Source organism: Melanostigma gelatinosum, assembly GCF_949748355.1.
Source record: "Melanostigma gelatinosum genome assembly, chromosome: 1".
NCBI classification, from domain to species: Eukaryota; Metazoa; Chordata; class Actinopteri; order Perciformes; family Zoarcidae; genus Melanostigma; species Melanostigma gelatinosum.
The window spans coordinates 28,288,261-28,304,526 of NC_136634.1; the positions used below are offsets into that span (position 1 = coordinate 28,288,261).

A 16,266-nucleotide genomic window follows, 5' to 3' on the forward strand; every position below is an offset into this window, starting at 1 on the left:
AGCGGTCCTTGTGTACGTTGCTGTGCATGGAAGTTCTCCTCCTCACTGGGACAGATGTGTGCTGGAGACCGTCTTCAGGATCCCGAAGATAAACTGGAAAACACAACCAAGACCAGCAGGGCAATATTTGAAGACTGAGTGAGAGCCACTAACAAGCTGCTTGTGTGTAGTGCATCCTGGTACATGTAGGCATGAGCAGGAGTCGGCTTTCTCTGTCAATATAGCTTCAGTGGACTACATTTACCATCAGCACTGAAAACACAGTGCTTTAACGCTGGCAAACTTTACCTTTAAAAAATGGCTGAATGATGGACAGACTATATTATTTGATGTAAAGTAATATGAAAGGAACATACTGACATACTTGTCAATGGTCCTGGTGTAACACAATTTCAATTTTTCAGACAAACTGTTTTCCTTTAATTCCTTTTAATTGAAGACAATATTCCATGTGTGTAAAGTATGTTTACGAACCATTTGTCCCTTCTCGGTCTCATCTTCTTCCTCCAGTGAGTTTGGATCGAAGATAGTGACGTTGAAGCCTGTAGTGAAGGTTTTGTCCAAGCAGTTTGAGTCCAGAGAGAAGGCGGTGCGAGATGAAGTCAAGCTGCTTGCTGTAGAGATCTACAAATGGATCCGAGATGCTCTGAGACCACCACTGCAAAATATTAACTCTCTACAGGTGGGACACACATCAGTGCACACACCTGCCCACCTTTTATTATTCAGCTGTGAACATCAAGTTAAACTAAATGATGCTTGTTTTCTCTCTGTCCCTGCAGCTGAAGGAGCTGGAGGAGGAGTGGGTGAAGCTGCCTTCAGCTCCTCCCAAGCACACCCGGTTCCTGCGCTCACAGCAGGACCTGAAGGCAAAGTTTGAACAGCAACAAGCCCAGGGAGGAGAACCGTCTGATGGTAGGTTTAAGAAGGTAGCTAACAGCTAACAGATTTCTGCATACAAATTTGTGCTTTGATGTTGATGGGTTCTAGAGTGACGGTCTGCTGCAATCTCTTTTTCTGTTCCTCTTTCAGGAGAGGATGAGGTGGAAACAGTGGCAGCAGTGGATCCTTATGAAGCTGTGGAGATTCTGTCCAAGATACCCAAAGACTTCTATGACAAAATAATACGTTTTTCTAACTACGTAGATTACTCAACAACCCTTCAAAGCATGAAGTCTGTGTTAACTGGCCAAGCCGTAGCCTTGGTGAATTCAGATTCTGCTACTGAAACACTCCTGTGTGCGCACACACGCACACGCACGCACACGCACACACACACACGCACACACACGCACACACACGCACACACACGCACACACACGCACACACACGCACACACACACACACACACACACACACACTGTTTTGTATCTCCGTCCACACGGGCCTTTCAGCATGATTTGTGAAATGATCTCCGTCCACACTAGCACGACTGAAAACGAATATCAGTTTTATTTTATTTGCTCTTTGGCGTCATTCGTGTTAGATGAGCCGGAGAGGAGGCGTGGCTGATCTCCACGGAAACCGTTATCAACTAAGCCATTTATTTCTGCCATCAACCGTGGACGAAATGACCACTATTTCTGCTTAGTACTTGTTGTGGAAGTCCCAGATGTGGTGTAATCACTATCTAGCAAGCCGCATGTCTGCTGTGTACTACAGCTGTATGAACTCAAAATAAAGTCTGAATTCATGTTTCTTAGTTCTCTCCACAAGTAAACAACTTTTAAAATGCTTGTTTTCTCAATGGAGCTTGGATCGATTGATTCTAGGCTCTGCTAACATTGTAGCAGCTCCATCAACACTGAACATAACGTCATCTAGGCGTAAATACAGCAGTGTTGTTTTCATTGTTTGTACCATAAGGTTCATACACATGCATTTATACATGTAGTTTCGTCTGGTCTCTACTAATATGAGGTATCTTAGAGCTCTGGGTGAACTCCTTCGACTACAGTATTTTTGTTCCTCAGTTTTCTGATTCAGCGACATTAGTGATGACAGGAGGAGAATCTTAATGCTGACAGCGTCTCGCCAATTTCTCATCATTCTTGACACGATGTTGCGTCCATTCGCGTCTTTGTATTGACTTCATATATAACCTCGCGCAATAAATTTGCGTCTCTTTTGGTGTGAACACAGCATAACAAGACTTACTGGGTTTATGTTTCAGGTTGTGGGGAAAGATGCCAATGTGATGCTGGTGTCAGTGGCAGCTAAATGTCGTGCTGCACTGGCCTCTGGTCTCAGCAAGAAGTTTGGAACGTATGCAGGACAAGTAAGTAAAGCAATCTCTTTATGCTATGATGATGTTTTTTCTTTTTTTTTCCTCTATGAATTCCAGTGAAACTAATGGGTTTAATTGGAACAAAGAACTCATGAGCATTGCTGTTTTCATTTGACAGAAAATGGCTACAGTGGTTATCAGACATTTATGAAATCAAGAGACGAGTTATTTCTTAACATTTTCAAACACACTGCCAGAAAGCAGAATGCTGGTGCTGCATTCATGTGGGTGGGAAAGAAATGGGTGTAGTCATTAGATAACTTTATATTGGATAATACCGATACCATTCAGGATATACAAACTACATGGGAATTTAAGATTGGCTGTTCATACTATTTTCCAGTTCCCAACACATTTAACTGGTCACGTGAACAAATGACCAGTGGTGGGCCGTGCATTTCATACCTGGGCCTTCACTGCTGTCCTGCAGCTGAATAACCTCATGATGCTACGGTTATTATTCGTTTTGTGTAAAAATGAACCTAAACGTCTATAAATACTAACTGCAGAGTTCAGATGCATGAATACGCTGAGAGTGCGTCTCCGCTCTGTTCTGCCTGCAGCTGGGACAGCAGCGCGAGGCTGCTGTGAGTGTAACCGCCTGTGAGTGCTTTGGGGCGGCTCACGGCAGCACCCGCTGCTCGTTCACGACTGGGCAGAACGTACGTGCTTTCATGTCAGAGTCAAAACACCAGAACAAGTCGCCAGATTTGTCACTAGTAGCGTTTGACAAAAAAAGTCACCAAGAGCGTTTGGAAAGTTGCCAGATGTTGCGAGAAAGTTGGCAACACTAGCACCGACTAAATATGTCCCCAGCACAACATTGGATGTAACAATGGTTCCGATCACATATAAAACCAAACAAAAATTCATCTTCATAAAAACAAGTTTTACAAATAATAATATATGAACGAGAAAATTCCGCAGGAAATGTTGACTGTGTGGCTGCTACTGCCCGAAGACGTCGCAATATGAATATACGCGCTGATATTACAGGTAGTAACTAAGCATGTATTCTCAAGGTACACCACATGCTCTGTGTTTCACTGAGAGAGACATGTAGCGAATACAATGGTTGTATTGCCTTGTTTAATTACCATTGCAACAGGAAATTAATCAATGAATGACTCAGAATACATTTTAGAAACTATTCTTTCAGTCAATGTATCACGCATAACTACACCCAACCCACTTACAAGTAACCACAAATTCATACAACCGACCATTGGGCGACCGTGGCGCGTTACTTCGTTGTATGTTCGTACGATGACAAGAAACATCCTTATCCTTGTAGGCCAGCAGCTCTGACACGTCAAAGAATACGTCAAACTAAAGATCTGATTGGTTGAACACTGTGACAATCAACAATATCGTCCCCATTCACTTAAAGTGCACATGGATGCACTTGTGAGTCTGCAGGCCTCTGGCTCTGTTCTACCTAGAGACACAGAGGTGAGATCTGATTGGATAAAAGCTCTACTTAAAACAAGCTGCACTGGAAGCAGAGCAACTGAGGAAGACGGGAGCTGTGCAATGAGAACATAAGATAAAGAGAAATTATAATACATGTAGTATATTTATGAAATTATAAAATAGCTAGAACTTTGTGATTGTGTCTAGGCCAGCAGAGAAGGCCTTGCTGGCCCTGATGGCCCACCACTGCAAATGACAGTTCTATTCCATGTACCCAAATCCTTGGTAAGTGCTGAATTAGATTGGTTGTGTTTTTAGGTGCTTCCAACTATTCTGGAGAAGTTCAAGGAAAAGAAGCCTCAGGTGGTCCTGGCCCTGCAGGAGGCTAGTGATGCCATCTTCCTCACTGTAAGTTCAGTCCTTAAGTTGACTTCATCATTTGTGAGCAGCTCTTCTTGAATCATCCAATGAAATGTTAATGAGCGTAATGGAGGAGTTGGTTACTGTGACAAACCCAGCTCAGGAAAGTCAGTGTGCGATAGCGCTCCTCAGTGTCTGTGTGGCTCTATGTTACACAAGCCTGAACATGTACAGTTGAAAATCTCTACTCCTTTTGTCATTTCACTTCAAATATGTCCGTGTGTTTTCTGCTCTGTTTTCAGTTTGGTTGGTTGTTCTTATCATTTACATAAATACACAAAGTGTTATGAAGGGCGTCAAACTCCGGGTGCTCACGCATCTTGGTAAATGTGGAACAGTCGCTCAATTTTCCAGCCATTGAAAACACATGGAAATGAGAGAAAAAGTCAAGTGTTCTGGAAAATGATTTCAACATACTCCTATTTCCCTTTAGCTCAGAACAACTTTCTATCAGAGCTCCCCGATGTTGACATGGTTCAGTTGTAGGGGTGTAATGGTTCACAAAACTCACGGTTGGGTTCGGTACAGTAGAAAACTATAAATGCCAGAGAAATGTACTTGATTTTAAAATATATTTGTTCATTACAACTAACATCATGAAGTTATTCTTTGACTTTGAACAATGATGGAACTATACCTGAGTGACCCATCTTCTGGGGTGTCTTCTTAGCAACACATAAGCATAAAAAACAAAAACTGCTCCTTCATGTTATGTAGTGTTGTTACTTATAGCTTCTCCATCATCATTTTAGTATGAACAATTGAACTAAACCTGAGTGAATGTGGCTCTTCATCAATAAAGGTTTAAAAAAAAATATATATATTTTTTTTATTCAAACTTATTGAGCCTCGTACCGAACGGTTCAATACGAATATGCGTATTGTTACACCCCTATTCAGTTGCCATGCATGCATAAATCTGCAGCTGTGTTTGCATTGTTCTATGATATATATTTTACATAATTTCTAAGCACGACTTCCACAGAGAATGATCTCTCGACAGGATTTGGATCAGTGGAACTGCTGTAGTGCCTTTACTCTGACCTTGATTTGATTTTGGAGCATCAAATGAAGACTCAGGCTGCTTTTTTATTTTTTATTTTTTATTTTTTTTCTTTGGCAGCCTGGAGAGACCTAAAATCCTAAGATATTTTCCTCAGAGGACAATATTTAATGAAAGAAATTATGAATTGATAATAATACTGCTGCTTTAACTGGTTAAAATGTCACCGGCAGTAGGTGACATCAGCCATCACTACTTGATTGAAGAACAGCCTAACACAATGGTGTTTTTACTTTGGTAACCTTTTTCGTTAGGCATACTTGTATCCTTTTAATCATGTTAACCGTGCAGTAAATGGAAACATTCCTGCTTTTATGTAAACCTCGTGTGTTTCTTATTGAGCACTCTACTGACTCTCCAGACAAGCTTCTAGAAGACGCCCTAATCTAAATTGGATGGATTGTAATTTTATATAATGTCATATTTAAGGTGACATCTTTTTTTTCCAGACCACTCTTCAGAACCTGTCGGAGGAGAGTCTGAGTGTGATGGACAATAAGAACCCCTCCATTAAGCAGCAGGCCGCTCTGTTTCTGGCCCGCTCCTTCAGACACTGCACACAGGCCACGCTGCCCAAGAGTGTCCTCAAACCACTCTGTGCTGCTCTCACCAAGGTACTCGTCTGCTGGCTGGACATGTCTCAACAGTCCACTACCCTTTCCTCTTGGTAATGCTGTACATGATGTCATTTCAACTGCCATCTTTAAAAGGCATACCTGTGCTTTTCTCTCTGACCGTCTCAGCAAGTGAATGACTCTGCTCTAGAGGTGCGTGATGCCGCCTTCGAAGCTTTGGGGACGGCCATGAAAGTGGTGGGAGAGAAAGCCGTAAACCCATTCCTGGCTGATTTGGATAAACTCAAACTGGACAAGGTAAGGACCACTAGAAGACGGTTAAATAAATTCAAACAAGGATAAAGCTCCCATTTTAATTGTAGTGAACTGCTTACCACTGTCCTGCTGACCACTGTTTTTTTTTATTCCACATGTGAACAGATAAAGGAGTCTGCTGATAAAGTGGAGCTCCCTGGAGCAAAGAAGGGTGCAGGAGGAGGAAAAGGGGGGGGAAAGAAGGCAGCAGCTAAAGCTCCTCCCCCCGCTGAAGCTCCACCTAAATCCTCTGCCCCACCCAAGAAGACCCAAACTGGTGCTGCCAGCAAGGTATGCTCAGGGTGATGCACATATAGAAAACTAAAATCACTCCAGAAACAACTTTGTCCCCTGGTTCTACCCAATGTTGCTGTGTTATGGACATCATGACCCGATAACTTGGTCGCATTAAGGGTCTACTGTTGTACTAGAAGCGTTTTGGCTCTTTTCTGCAGTCGTCAGCAGGCCCTTCGAAGAAGGCCAAACCAACCTCTGTAGTTGGTGGAAAAACCAAGAAGAACCCCGAGAGTAAAGAGTTCACCGAGAGCGAACTCTCGGTAAGTCTGCGTGCATGCGCTTTCCTTTCCTTTGCTGCTGAAGCTTTTGTCACAGCCCTGGTCTCTGCAGTTCCTTAAAAGTCTTCAAACTTTTTAAATGCAGTTCTTGATCCTCAAGTTTAAAAAAAAAAATGTCTACAGAGTGTCTGGAAGTGTAGAGGGGTCCGTAGTTAGGAGCCGTTGTTAATGCTATTTACAGCTGTGTGCCTCTGCTGTTTTTGACAAGTCAATGTCTGCATTGAACAGAGTCTATTATGTTGAGCACCAGGGTGGCTGGGGGTCAGAGGTTGAGCTTGTCCTTCAGTTGGCGGTTTGATCCCCGGCTCCTCCAGTCAGAGTCAATTTTCTTTCTTTTTTACTCCCGCTCCTGTAGGCTGTGCCTCCAGTGTGTAGATGTTAGTCTGATCGGCAGGTGGCACCTTGCATGGTAGCCCCTGTCATCAGTGTGTGAATGATGACATGTAGTGTCGAAGTGCTTTGAGTGGTCGTGGAACTAGAAAGGAGACTGTAAATTACCATTTAGCTCCAACTTTAGGCTTTATCAGTACATTGTTGTTGGACGTTCTAATGACGTGTGTGTGTGTGTGTGTGTGTGTGATGTCAGACTGAGGTGTGTGAAGAGCGGGCTGCGGTTGTACTGCCTGCCTCCTGTCTACAGCAGCTGGACTCTGCCAACTGGAAGGAGAGACTGGCCAGTATGGAGGAGTTCCAGAGGGTGAAGTGTTTTGTTCCTTGATGACTGTGTTAATTCATGACTAATTATTTCATACATTTTTTTTTAATCTGTTTGCATGAAAATGATTTTGCCCGTCACATCACGTGATGCTGCCCAACAAATCAAATGTGTGTATTCCCGTAAGCATCGTGACCCAAGTTAGATAAACACACACAGGAGAGACAGAATAGTCTGAGAAGTATATACATTTCTCATTGTGTTCTCCAAAAAGAGAAAAGTGGACAGTTAGACCAGAGCCTTTAACCAAGAATGGACATTCTTATGTTTATTCTTCCCACGGACAGTTCATAACCAGTGTGTCTCATGTGTTCAGTTCATAACCAGTGTGTCTCATGTGTTCAGTTCATAACCAGTGTGTCTCATGTGTTCAGTTCATAACCAGTGTCTCTCATGTGTTCAGTTCATAACCAGTGTGTCTCATGTGTTCAGTTCATAACCAGTGTCTCTCATGTGTTCAGTTCATAACCAGTGTGTCTCATGTGTTCAGTTCATAACCAGTGTGTCTCATGTGTTCAGTTCATAACCAGTGTGTCTCATGTGTTCAGTTCATAACCAGTGTGTCTCATGTGTTCAGAGACCATGAGGATTATTTAAAGCAGCAATGTTAAGCGCCACTATGAGACAAAGTCGTTTGCTCAAACTCTTTTGAGCAAACGTACCCACTCGCATCCAAAATGAAGTCGGATAATAAACAATCTAAGATCAAAATCCTAACGCATGAATTCACTGCAACAAAGATGTGAGCTGAGAATAGAGCTGAAAGAAGTGGTTTAATAACAGATATTCAGTTCTGGACCTGTTGTATTCTCTAACTGGACCTCGCTGAATTTCAATTGAATACCCCTGCCCTACAGGGTACTAAAGTGAATATTGAAGTAAAGTTTTTAATGTCATCAAAGTATCAATTGTTGAAGAAACTCATTGATTGAACGCATAACTATGAACATGTTCTGTGTGAAATGCTAAAACTTCTACATTTCATATTGAAGACTGTTGGAGCCGTGGAAAAGGCTGACGTGTTATCCAATAATATGCAGTAATAATAATCGATGGATTGATGTATGCTTCTAGGCTGTTGAGACCATGGATGGGGCGGAGATGCCCTGCCAGGCCTTAGTCAGGATGCTGGCCAAGAAACCAGGCTGGAAGGAGACCAACTTCCAGGTACGTGTCTCTGGTCCAGCAGCAGACTGTTTCCTGAAGCCATGTGGTCTGGGCTGGGGTTGACTGTCACTCTTAATTGTGAGGAAGCATGTTTTTAGAGAAAAGAGATCCTCTCCCCTGAATCATCATATTCTGATTAAGACGGTACAGCTGATCAGCCGGCAGATATCCTTAACATGTCTGGATGGGCAAATACCAAACCGTCTGCTGTGATACCTGGGTTTATGATCATCAGAAGGTGGCCGAATTTACTACAAGATGAAGCCTATTTGTAAGAAGTCTGACTTCATGCTTTTTCAGGTCTATCCGCAAGACGACAAGCAAACAACTCGTTCAATCCTTGTTTTCTGAATGTTTGGATCGATCAGTTTGTTTTGCTAACATTGTAGCTGCTCCATCAACACCCAAAATATCATCCATGTTATGGGTCATACTAGTGCTGGGCGCTATGAACAAAAATGTGTATCACGGTATTTTTTAAGATTTTGGTGGTTTCACGTTTTTTTTTTTTTTTTCCTTGACTGTGTTTTTATATAGGTTCATAGTGGCTTATACTGTCAGAAGTACATATGCTATAAAAACATTTTAATGTCATGTATGGAGGCTTTGCTTGCTAGAGGGTGTGCTCGTTTGTTCCTATAATGTTGGGATAGCAGTTTGGCTGAAGTATTGCCGGTAAGACGTACCTTGAATCCAGTGTTTTAATCATTGCTCTGAGTCTTTCGCGACTGTCTGTAGCGGGACCATGTCCTTGCAGAGCTGGATCATTATTGCGTTCGTAATGTCGCTCCATCGCTTGCTTTTCTTGTCCTAAGCAGTGCCTCGAGCAAATGCCTCTTCAAGCGATGTCTGATGCTTCGGCTTCACTGTTTCACTCACGTTAACGGTTGACGACCTCGAATCCGACGGCCGTCATCACACTGTTGGTATTCCAACATGTTTTCTGCTGAGGTGATGGAGTAAGTTGCTCATGTTACCACTAGCGTCAACAACAGTGGCTCGACAAACTTTGCAATATATAGTCTTTTGGTCTACGTTGGATTTTTTAAAAACCAAAACACTTCCAAACAGCAGACGCAGCTCCTCTCTTGGGCACAGACTCCATCGGTGGGTCTCCGGTCTGTCTCTGTTCATCCTGCATCGCTCTGTTCTTTAATGTAACGTTACTGTAGCGACGGAGCCTTTCCCAGCTGTTAGCAGACTGTTGTGTTAGTGGGCTAGCTAGCGAGCTGTACCCAGCATGCCGTTCGGCGGTGTCATTCTATAAATGTACACTTATTAGTGCCACAAACTGTTGTCGTGGTGTTTGCCCTGTTAAAGAGCGTTAGTTATTAATTGTTGTGTTATAACCATGATCAGGGGTCCCTCTCAATACACTCTAGACATGTAGCTCCGACTGTAGCCCTCTTCGTGGCGAATAACTTTGGTTCTGTCAACTCCGCCGTGTGGAATAGATTTATAATGAAGATGTCCTTGTAAGAGTTCGGTACCTTTCTCCATTTTTCTGTCCCCGCCGGTTCTTTTCTGTTCCCGGTTCATGTGAGGGCTGCAGCAGTCTTAGGCCCGCCCCAAATGCTCTCATTGGTTGAGACGCGCGATGGCGCCAAGCCTGAGCAACATCCCGCCCCTCCTGTGACCCTCTGTCTGTGTTTTCAGAGCCAGTGAGCAACAGACTTTCAAAATAATACATTTTAAAAAATGCGTTAACGTGAGATAAAATAATTGTCGGCGATAATAACGTGTTAACTTGCCCAGCACTACTAAGAACACAATAATAACATGGTGCAAAACTGGTATCGATAAAAAGGAAACCAACGGAGCTTATTTTTTTCTTGCAGATTTCATCCTTATTTGATCTGCCGCCATTAAAAATGTTTCATTTAAGTGGGGATAAAATAATGAAGGGATCTATTCCGTGAACACCGTGGTTCTGTGAAGCCTCACCATTCCATTACGGTTCTCAGTTCTCGATGCTTCTCAATGTGTCGCATCCTCAATCCTCTTTACTACTGCACATGGCTGCCTTTTCAAGAGGCAATAGCAGTGAGATACATCTCAACGCTCTTTGTTGAGAAAGTGAAATCAGACCGTGCTAACTGTTTGTACTATTAGTAGAGGTGTAACTCACAGTTGGGTGCGGTACGATACAGTGGAGCCACGGTTCGGTACGTTTCGGTACAGTAGAAAACTATGAATTCCAGAGAAATGTACTTGATTTTAAAATATATTTATTCATTAAAACTAACATGAAGTTATTCTTTGACTTTGAACAATGATGGAACTATACCTGAGTGACCCATCTTCTGTGGTGTCTTCTTAGCAACACATAAGCATAAAAAACAAAAACTGCTCCTTAATGTTATGTCTTATTGTTACTTACATCTTGCTTACATCTTGTATTGTTACTTACATCTTGCAAAAGAGATTTTTAATCTCAATGGCACTACCTGGTTCAATAAAGGTTTTAAAAAAAAAAAAAAAAAAGTATTCGTCATGCGTACCGAAACAGTTCAATACGAATACGCGTATCGTTACACCCCTAACTATTAGTATTCGCTTCGCCATGCGCCTTCTTTCTAGTTAAGAGGTTGTACGTCAGGGACCGCTCTACTGTGTTAAGAATGTAACGAGTAAACAAAAAAAGCCGTTCACGTCCGCTTAGTGATGCATCTTAGAATAGACATTTCCACACCTAATGAGTCGGTTATTATCTTGTCGGCTTCCTTTAGAACCGCCTGTTTGTAGGTCGACTGCAGAGATGGATGCTGGAATGATCACTTGGGGATTGGATGTACCCATTCTGATGCTGTCTGCCCTGTGTAGGTGATGCAGTTGAAGCTGCACATCGTGGCTCTCATCGCGCAGAGAGGACAGTTTTCAAAGATGTCAGCCTCCGTGGCTTTGGATGGCTTGGTGGACAAGGTCGGAGATGTCAAATGTGGAGGAAACGCCAAAGCGGGGTTGACTGCTATTGGAGAGGCTTGCTCTCTGCCCTGGACTGTAGATCAGGTTTGTTTCTCGTTACGAGGGATGGTATACTCTGGACAGAAGAAAAGTTAATTTTTCCCAAATAAAAGTTAAAAATACATTCTGTTTAAGAGCCATCGACTGTATTTACAGAGCTTGTGTTGTATTTGTCAGGTTGTGTCTATGGCGTTTGCACAGAAGAACCCCAAAAACCAGGCAGAGACTCTCAACTGGCTGGCTAATGCCATGAAGGAGTTTGGCTTTGCTGGGTAATTTACAGTCCTTATTTTAGAGCTCATTATTAGATCAAATTGATGGAATATGTATATTATTTCAGTGATTTTCTTCAAAAATGATTCCAATGTTTGAAAGTGTTTTGGCTTAAGACCTCCTGAACCCCCCCCCCTCTCTCCAGTATCAATGTGAAGGGTTTCATCAACAATGTGAAGACCGCTCTGGGAGCAACTAACCCTGCTATTCGGACAGCAGCCATCGCCCTGCTGGGAGTCACGTTCCTCTACATGGGAGTTTGTCTCCGCATGTTCTTTGAAGACGAGAAGCCTGCTCTCCTCACGCAGATAGATGCTGAGTTTGAGAAGGTATGGACGACGGATGGGCATCAAGCAAAACTACTATCCCCCGCTTCACAGCATACATTTATACCTCTCCCTCTCACCACCTGGTCATCCCGTGCAGGGAAAAGAGAACCTGGCAAAAAAAACTAAAATCTCTATTTCTATGTGTCCCACACAGATGCAGGGCCAGTCCCCACCAGCACCAATCCGATTCACCAAGAAGTCAGCAGCAGATGAAGAGGGTGATGAAGGAGAGGAGCAGGAAGAAGATGGAGCAGAAGCAGCACAGGACATTATGGACCTACTGCCCAGAACAGACATCGGGTAACCAAACACTGACAGCCCCAGTCTACCAAAACAAGATTGAACTTCATGCAGCCCTACTTTTTCAAAATATGAACACAATAATAATTTGTAAACGTACTTCTTGTTTTTATTTTTCTACATCTATTCTGAGAATTCTCAAGCTTTTAGGAATTGTCCATAAATGAGAAGAGTGTATCCTTAAGCCTGAAGTTAATATCAAACATGCCACGTTTTGCCTTATGTGACTCGTTCAGAGAGGAGGAGCTTACCTCCATGTAGATACAACATCCATCTTGGCCAAAATATACGCTAGTGTTGCTTGTACCGGTGTATGTGTGTGGAAGTCCCAGATGTTTTATTCATGTATACAGTATCTATTCATGCCGTTTCTTGTCTGTCCACGTCGATAAGCAAACCACTTTAAAATGCTTGTTATCTGATTGGAGTTTGGCTCATTCAGTGGCTATGTTAATATTGTAGCTGCTCCATCAACACTCAAAATAACGTCACGAATAGGTCAGTATTTATTTAGATTATCTATTTATTATTCGTACAATCTCCTTTATCGTCTGGTCTCTGTACAAACATGAGGCACTATTGTAGACGGCCGTCAGCGACGTCAGGAGAATCTTTATGCTGATATGCTTTCGTGACACACATTTAGCCTATTTGAACATTTGTTGTTGCCACATTTACTTTATATAATCTCGCCACATGAAATAATAAACATCACAGATTTTCCTCAGAGGGGTCTGTAAACGTATAACATCCCTGAATAGATCCAGTTGTTTGAAGGAGATGTTTTCACAGCAACATAAATAAGTAATAGATGAATTATGAGCTGTTTACACTGCCTCCTAAAGATTATAATGCATCAATAAAACTACTAATGCCAAGATTTGTTTTATCAATGAAAATATAATCTTTTATTTCCTAATCATTTGAATAGTTTCCCTTTTTATGGAAGAACACTATAGATGACTATAACAAAGTAGAAGGATAACATGTAGAATGTTTGCCACTGACTTCAGAGCGCTTGAAATTATTTTTGGGATGGTGGTACAAAAGTCTGGATCCTTGTAGACCAGCTGCTATAATCAAACAACAAAGGGAACTGTATCTGCCAATATTGATCATCAATCATTTGTATCGGCGGCAAAAAAACCAGGATCAGGGATCCAAGGGTTTTATTGAATCCAATAAATCCCACTTCAGGATGTTCTCTTACTAATGATTCAATTAAATTGTTCCTGCTCCAAACTATCGTTATATCGGCCTTTAATATGCACCGGTCGACCTCCTAGAACAGGGATTCCCAAAGTGGGGTGCGCGCACCCCTGGGGGTGCGCGAGCTGCCTCTAGGGGGTGCGCGAGAGGAAAAGTGTAATGGCGGTGCAGTCCTGTCTCCTAAAAATTACGTTCCCCCAAAACTAAAATGCATTCTCAATTACGTTTTACCACGAACGTATTTTCTCCCTGATTACGTTTGTGTTTGACGTACAAATACGTTTCTCATCAACATATCTTTGCTGTACTCTAGTCTTTATTATTTTTCTGTGATCTGCCTCGCCTCTGCCCCGCCACCCACAAGTTATTGACCCGCGGCCTGTTCCGAGGGCTGAAGACCTGACGATCGGGTGCCTCACGGCGGGGACGGCTGGAGACCTCGCGTCCCAGCGCCAACGGGTGAGCGCCGCCACTCGGAACCATAAAACCAAGTCCCGGATTTCACCCGGGGACATTCTGGAGGTATTGTGACCGGTGATGTGCCTCGTTGCTGGGGAGGTATGAGCCGAGAGTGGCGGGGTGTTATGGAGGTATATATTACAACTCTGTGTTGTTCCCGTGCGTGGATGAGCGCGTTGCTGCTGGAGACGGGCGGCGTGTTGTGGTAGTATTCTGACCGCGTAATAGGGCGGAGAGGCGGTGGTGGAGAGGGAAAAATGTTAAAGAGATGGTGGAATGTATGATTGGAGAGAGAGAAGCGAAAAAGTTGGACGTGATCCCGGTGTCCAACAACACTGTCGCGCGCATCGATGCTTTGTCCGAAGACATCCTGGCTACATTGGTCGGTCGCGTGAAGAAGAGTGAGTTTTACTCTCTGCAAGTAGACGAGCCTACAGATGTGGCCAATCTGGCCAATCGTCCGTTACCTTCGTAACGTTACGTCCGTTACTTTTTCGAAGGCACGGTGCAGGAAGAGTTTTTGTGTTTTTTATCTTGTAAACAAACGCCACGCGTGAGCAAACTGTTCTCTCATTCGTCCGATTTTTATGCGGCTCTGTTGCTTTTTTTTTTTTAAGGTGTGTGTGGGGGGGGGGGGGGGGGGCGTGAACCCGGTCGGGATGTAGAAGGGGGTGCGTGGCCTAAAAAGTTTGGGAACCGCTGTCCTAGAAGATCATCATCTACAATTCAGGGGTGTCAAACATACGGCCCGCGGGCCGGACCCGGCCCACCACGTCATTTTATGTGGCCCACGAATCCGCCAGCAAAAAAAAAAAAATAATAATTTTTTTTTTTTTTTTTTTATTTTTTTTTACAAAAATTTAAAGTTAGATGTGAAAATAAAAATATCCCCATGGTCGAAATTATGAGATAGAAAGTCGAAGTGATGAGATGGCATGTTGTCTGTGTGCCGACATTAAAACTATCACAACAGGTGGACAGGAGATGCAACAGCCCATAAAGAGGATTTCCAACAAGTTTCTCAACATGCGTACTTCTCTGTACTGAAACGTCATCAGTCTCAGCCCAAGTACTGTTCCAATTCAAAGTTCACATCGAGCCAAGCACGGCCCTAATGCCCGGATGTGGCTCGCTCTGCCCATTTTACCCGGGATGCATCGGAGGTGACTTGTCTGTACTTGGGACAGCCAAATATCCCAGAATGCATTTTGCACCAGCAACAGGAAACAATGGCGGAGGAGAAATCACACAACTGGAAGTACGTGTTGTGGAAGTCACAGATATCCCGGGAAACTAAACTAACTATGTTAGGAGTACCGTAGTTACATTTACACCGTCTTACATTTACAACCGGCCCTTTGAGGGCGACCGTGATGCTGATGTGGCCCCAGAGTGAAAATGAGTTTGACACCCCTGATCTACATGATATAATATGACTTCACTGTTGCTACACTTAAACATAACATATTTACTCACAAGATTTTAACAATGATTAGTAACGTGGTACTGAAGAAACCACGATGCGTATTTAAGCTAAAAGTTTGCTATGCCTTTTATGTGTGTGTGTGTGTGTGTGTGTGTGTGTGTGTGTGTGTGTGTGTGTGTGTGTGTGTGTGTGTGTGTGTGTGTGTGTGTGTGTGTGTGTGTGTGTGTGTGTGTGTGTGTGTGTGTGTTTGTGTTTTATATATGTCCCATTGTGTTTGTTTGGCTCAAGTGAGGAGACACTCCGTTGATTGCGATGGCATAGACTGAAGTATTGTGCCTATTTTCTCTCTTCCCTCCCGTCTCACAGTGACAAGATTACGTCTGATCTGCTGTCTAAAATCAGTGACAAGAACTGGAAGATCAGGAAGGAGGGTCTGGATGAGACTGCAGCCATCATCTCAGAGGCCAAGTTGATCACAGCCAACATCGGAGACCTGCCTCTGGCCCTGAAAGCCCGACTCAGCGATTCCAACAAGATCCTGGTTAGTAAGGGAGCAGACGTCCCTGCAGCAGCACAGCTCTGTTCAGAATGAAACCACATGAAATGAAAGTCCTCAAGTCAACACACTGCCCCTGATTTCATGAGATTTTTGGTAATTTCATCGTTGCAGATAGTTACAAGGTTAATGAATTGTCCTTGTACGGCAGGGTTTCCTAACTTTCTGTGGCTGGCATTTATCTAAATGCATTTTCACAACCATCTTGTCTGCAATAAGGAATGTGTCTCTCCTCATCTGC

General features: G+C 43.2%; 1 protein-coding gene across 9 annotated transcripts in view; it reads left to right on the forward strand.

Annotated features, from left to right (window-relative positions):
• The window catches only part of LOC306777494 (cytoskeleton-associated protein 5-like), a 79,562-nt gene that overhangs the window by 41,098 nt on the left and 22,198 nt on the right, over window positions 1-16,266 (forward strand). For 8 of the 9 annotated variants that reach the window (XM_079268635.1, XM_079268640.1, XM_079268641.1 and 5 more), the window contains 16 exons: window positions 511-682; window positions 783-915; window positions 1,033-1,205; window positions 2,174-2,278; window positions 4,019-4,108; window positions 5,633-5,797; window positions 5,927-6,055; window positions 6,179-6,343; window positions 6,508-6,609; window positions 7,214-7,324; window positions 8,417-8,509; window positions 11,333-11,518; window positions 11,651-11,745; window positions 11,892-12,075; window positions 12,230-12,375; window positions 15,836-16,010. In XM_079268635.1, coding sequence (XP_079124761.1) covers window positions 511-682; window positions 783-915; window positions 1,033-1,205; window positions 2,174-2,278; window positions 4,019-4,108; window positions 5,633-5,797; window positions 5,927-6,055; window positions 6,179-6,343; window positions 6,508-6,609; window positions 7,214-7,324; window positions 8,417-8,509; window positions 11,333-11,518; window positions 11,651-11,745; window positions 11,892-12,075; window positions 12,230-12,375; window positions 15,836-16,010 — 2,224 coding nt within the window. Of the gene's footprint in view, window positions 1-510; window positions 683-782; window positions 916-1,032; window positions 1,206-2,173; window positions 2,279-4,018; window positions 4,109-5,632; window positions 5,798-5,926; window positions 6,056-6,178; window positions 6,344-6,507; window positions 6,610-7,213; window positions 7,325-8,416; window positions 8,510-11,332; window positions 11,519-11,650; window positions 11,746-11,891; window positions 12,076-12,229; window positions 12,376-13,897; window positions 14,044-15,835; window positions 16,011-16,266 lie in introns of those variants that run through there. The other variant, XR_013771994.1, reaches the window with a different exon arrangement.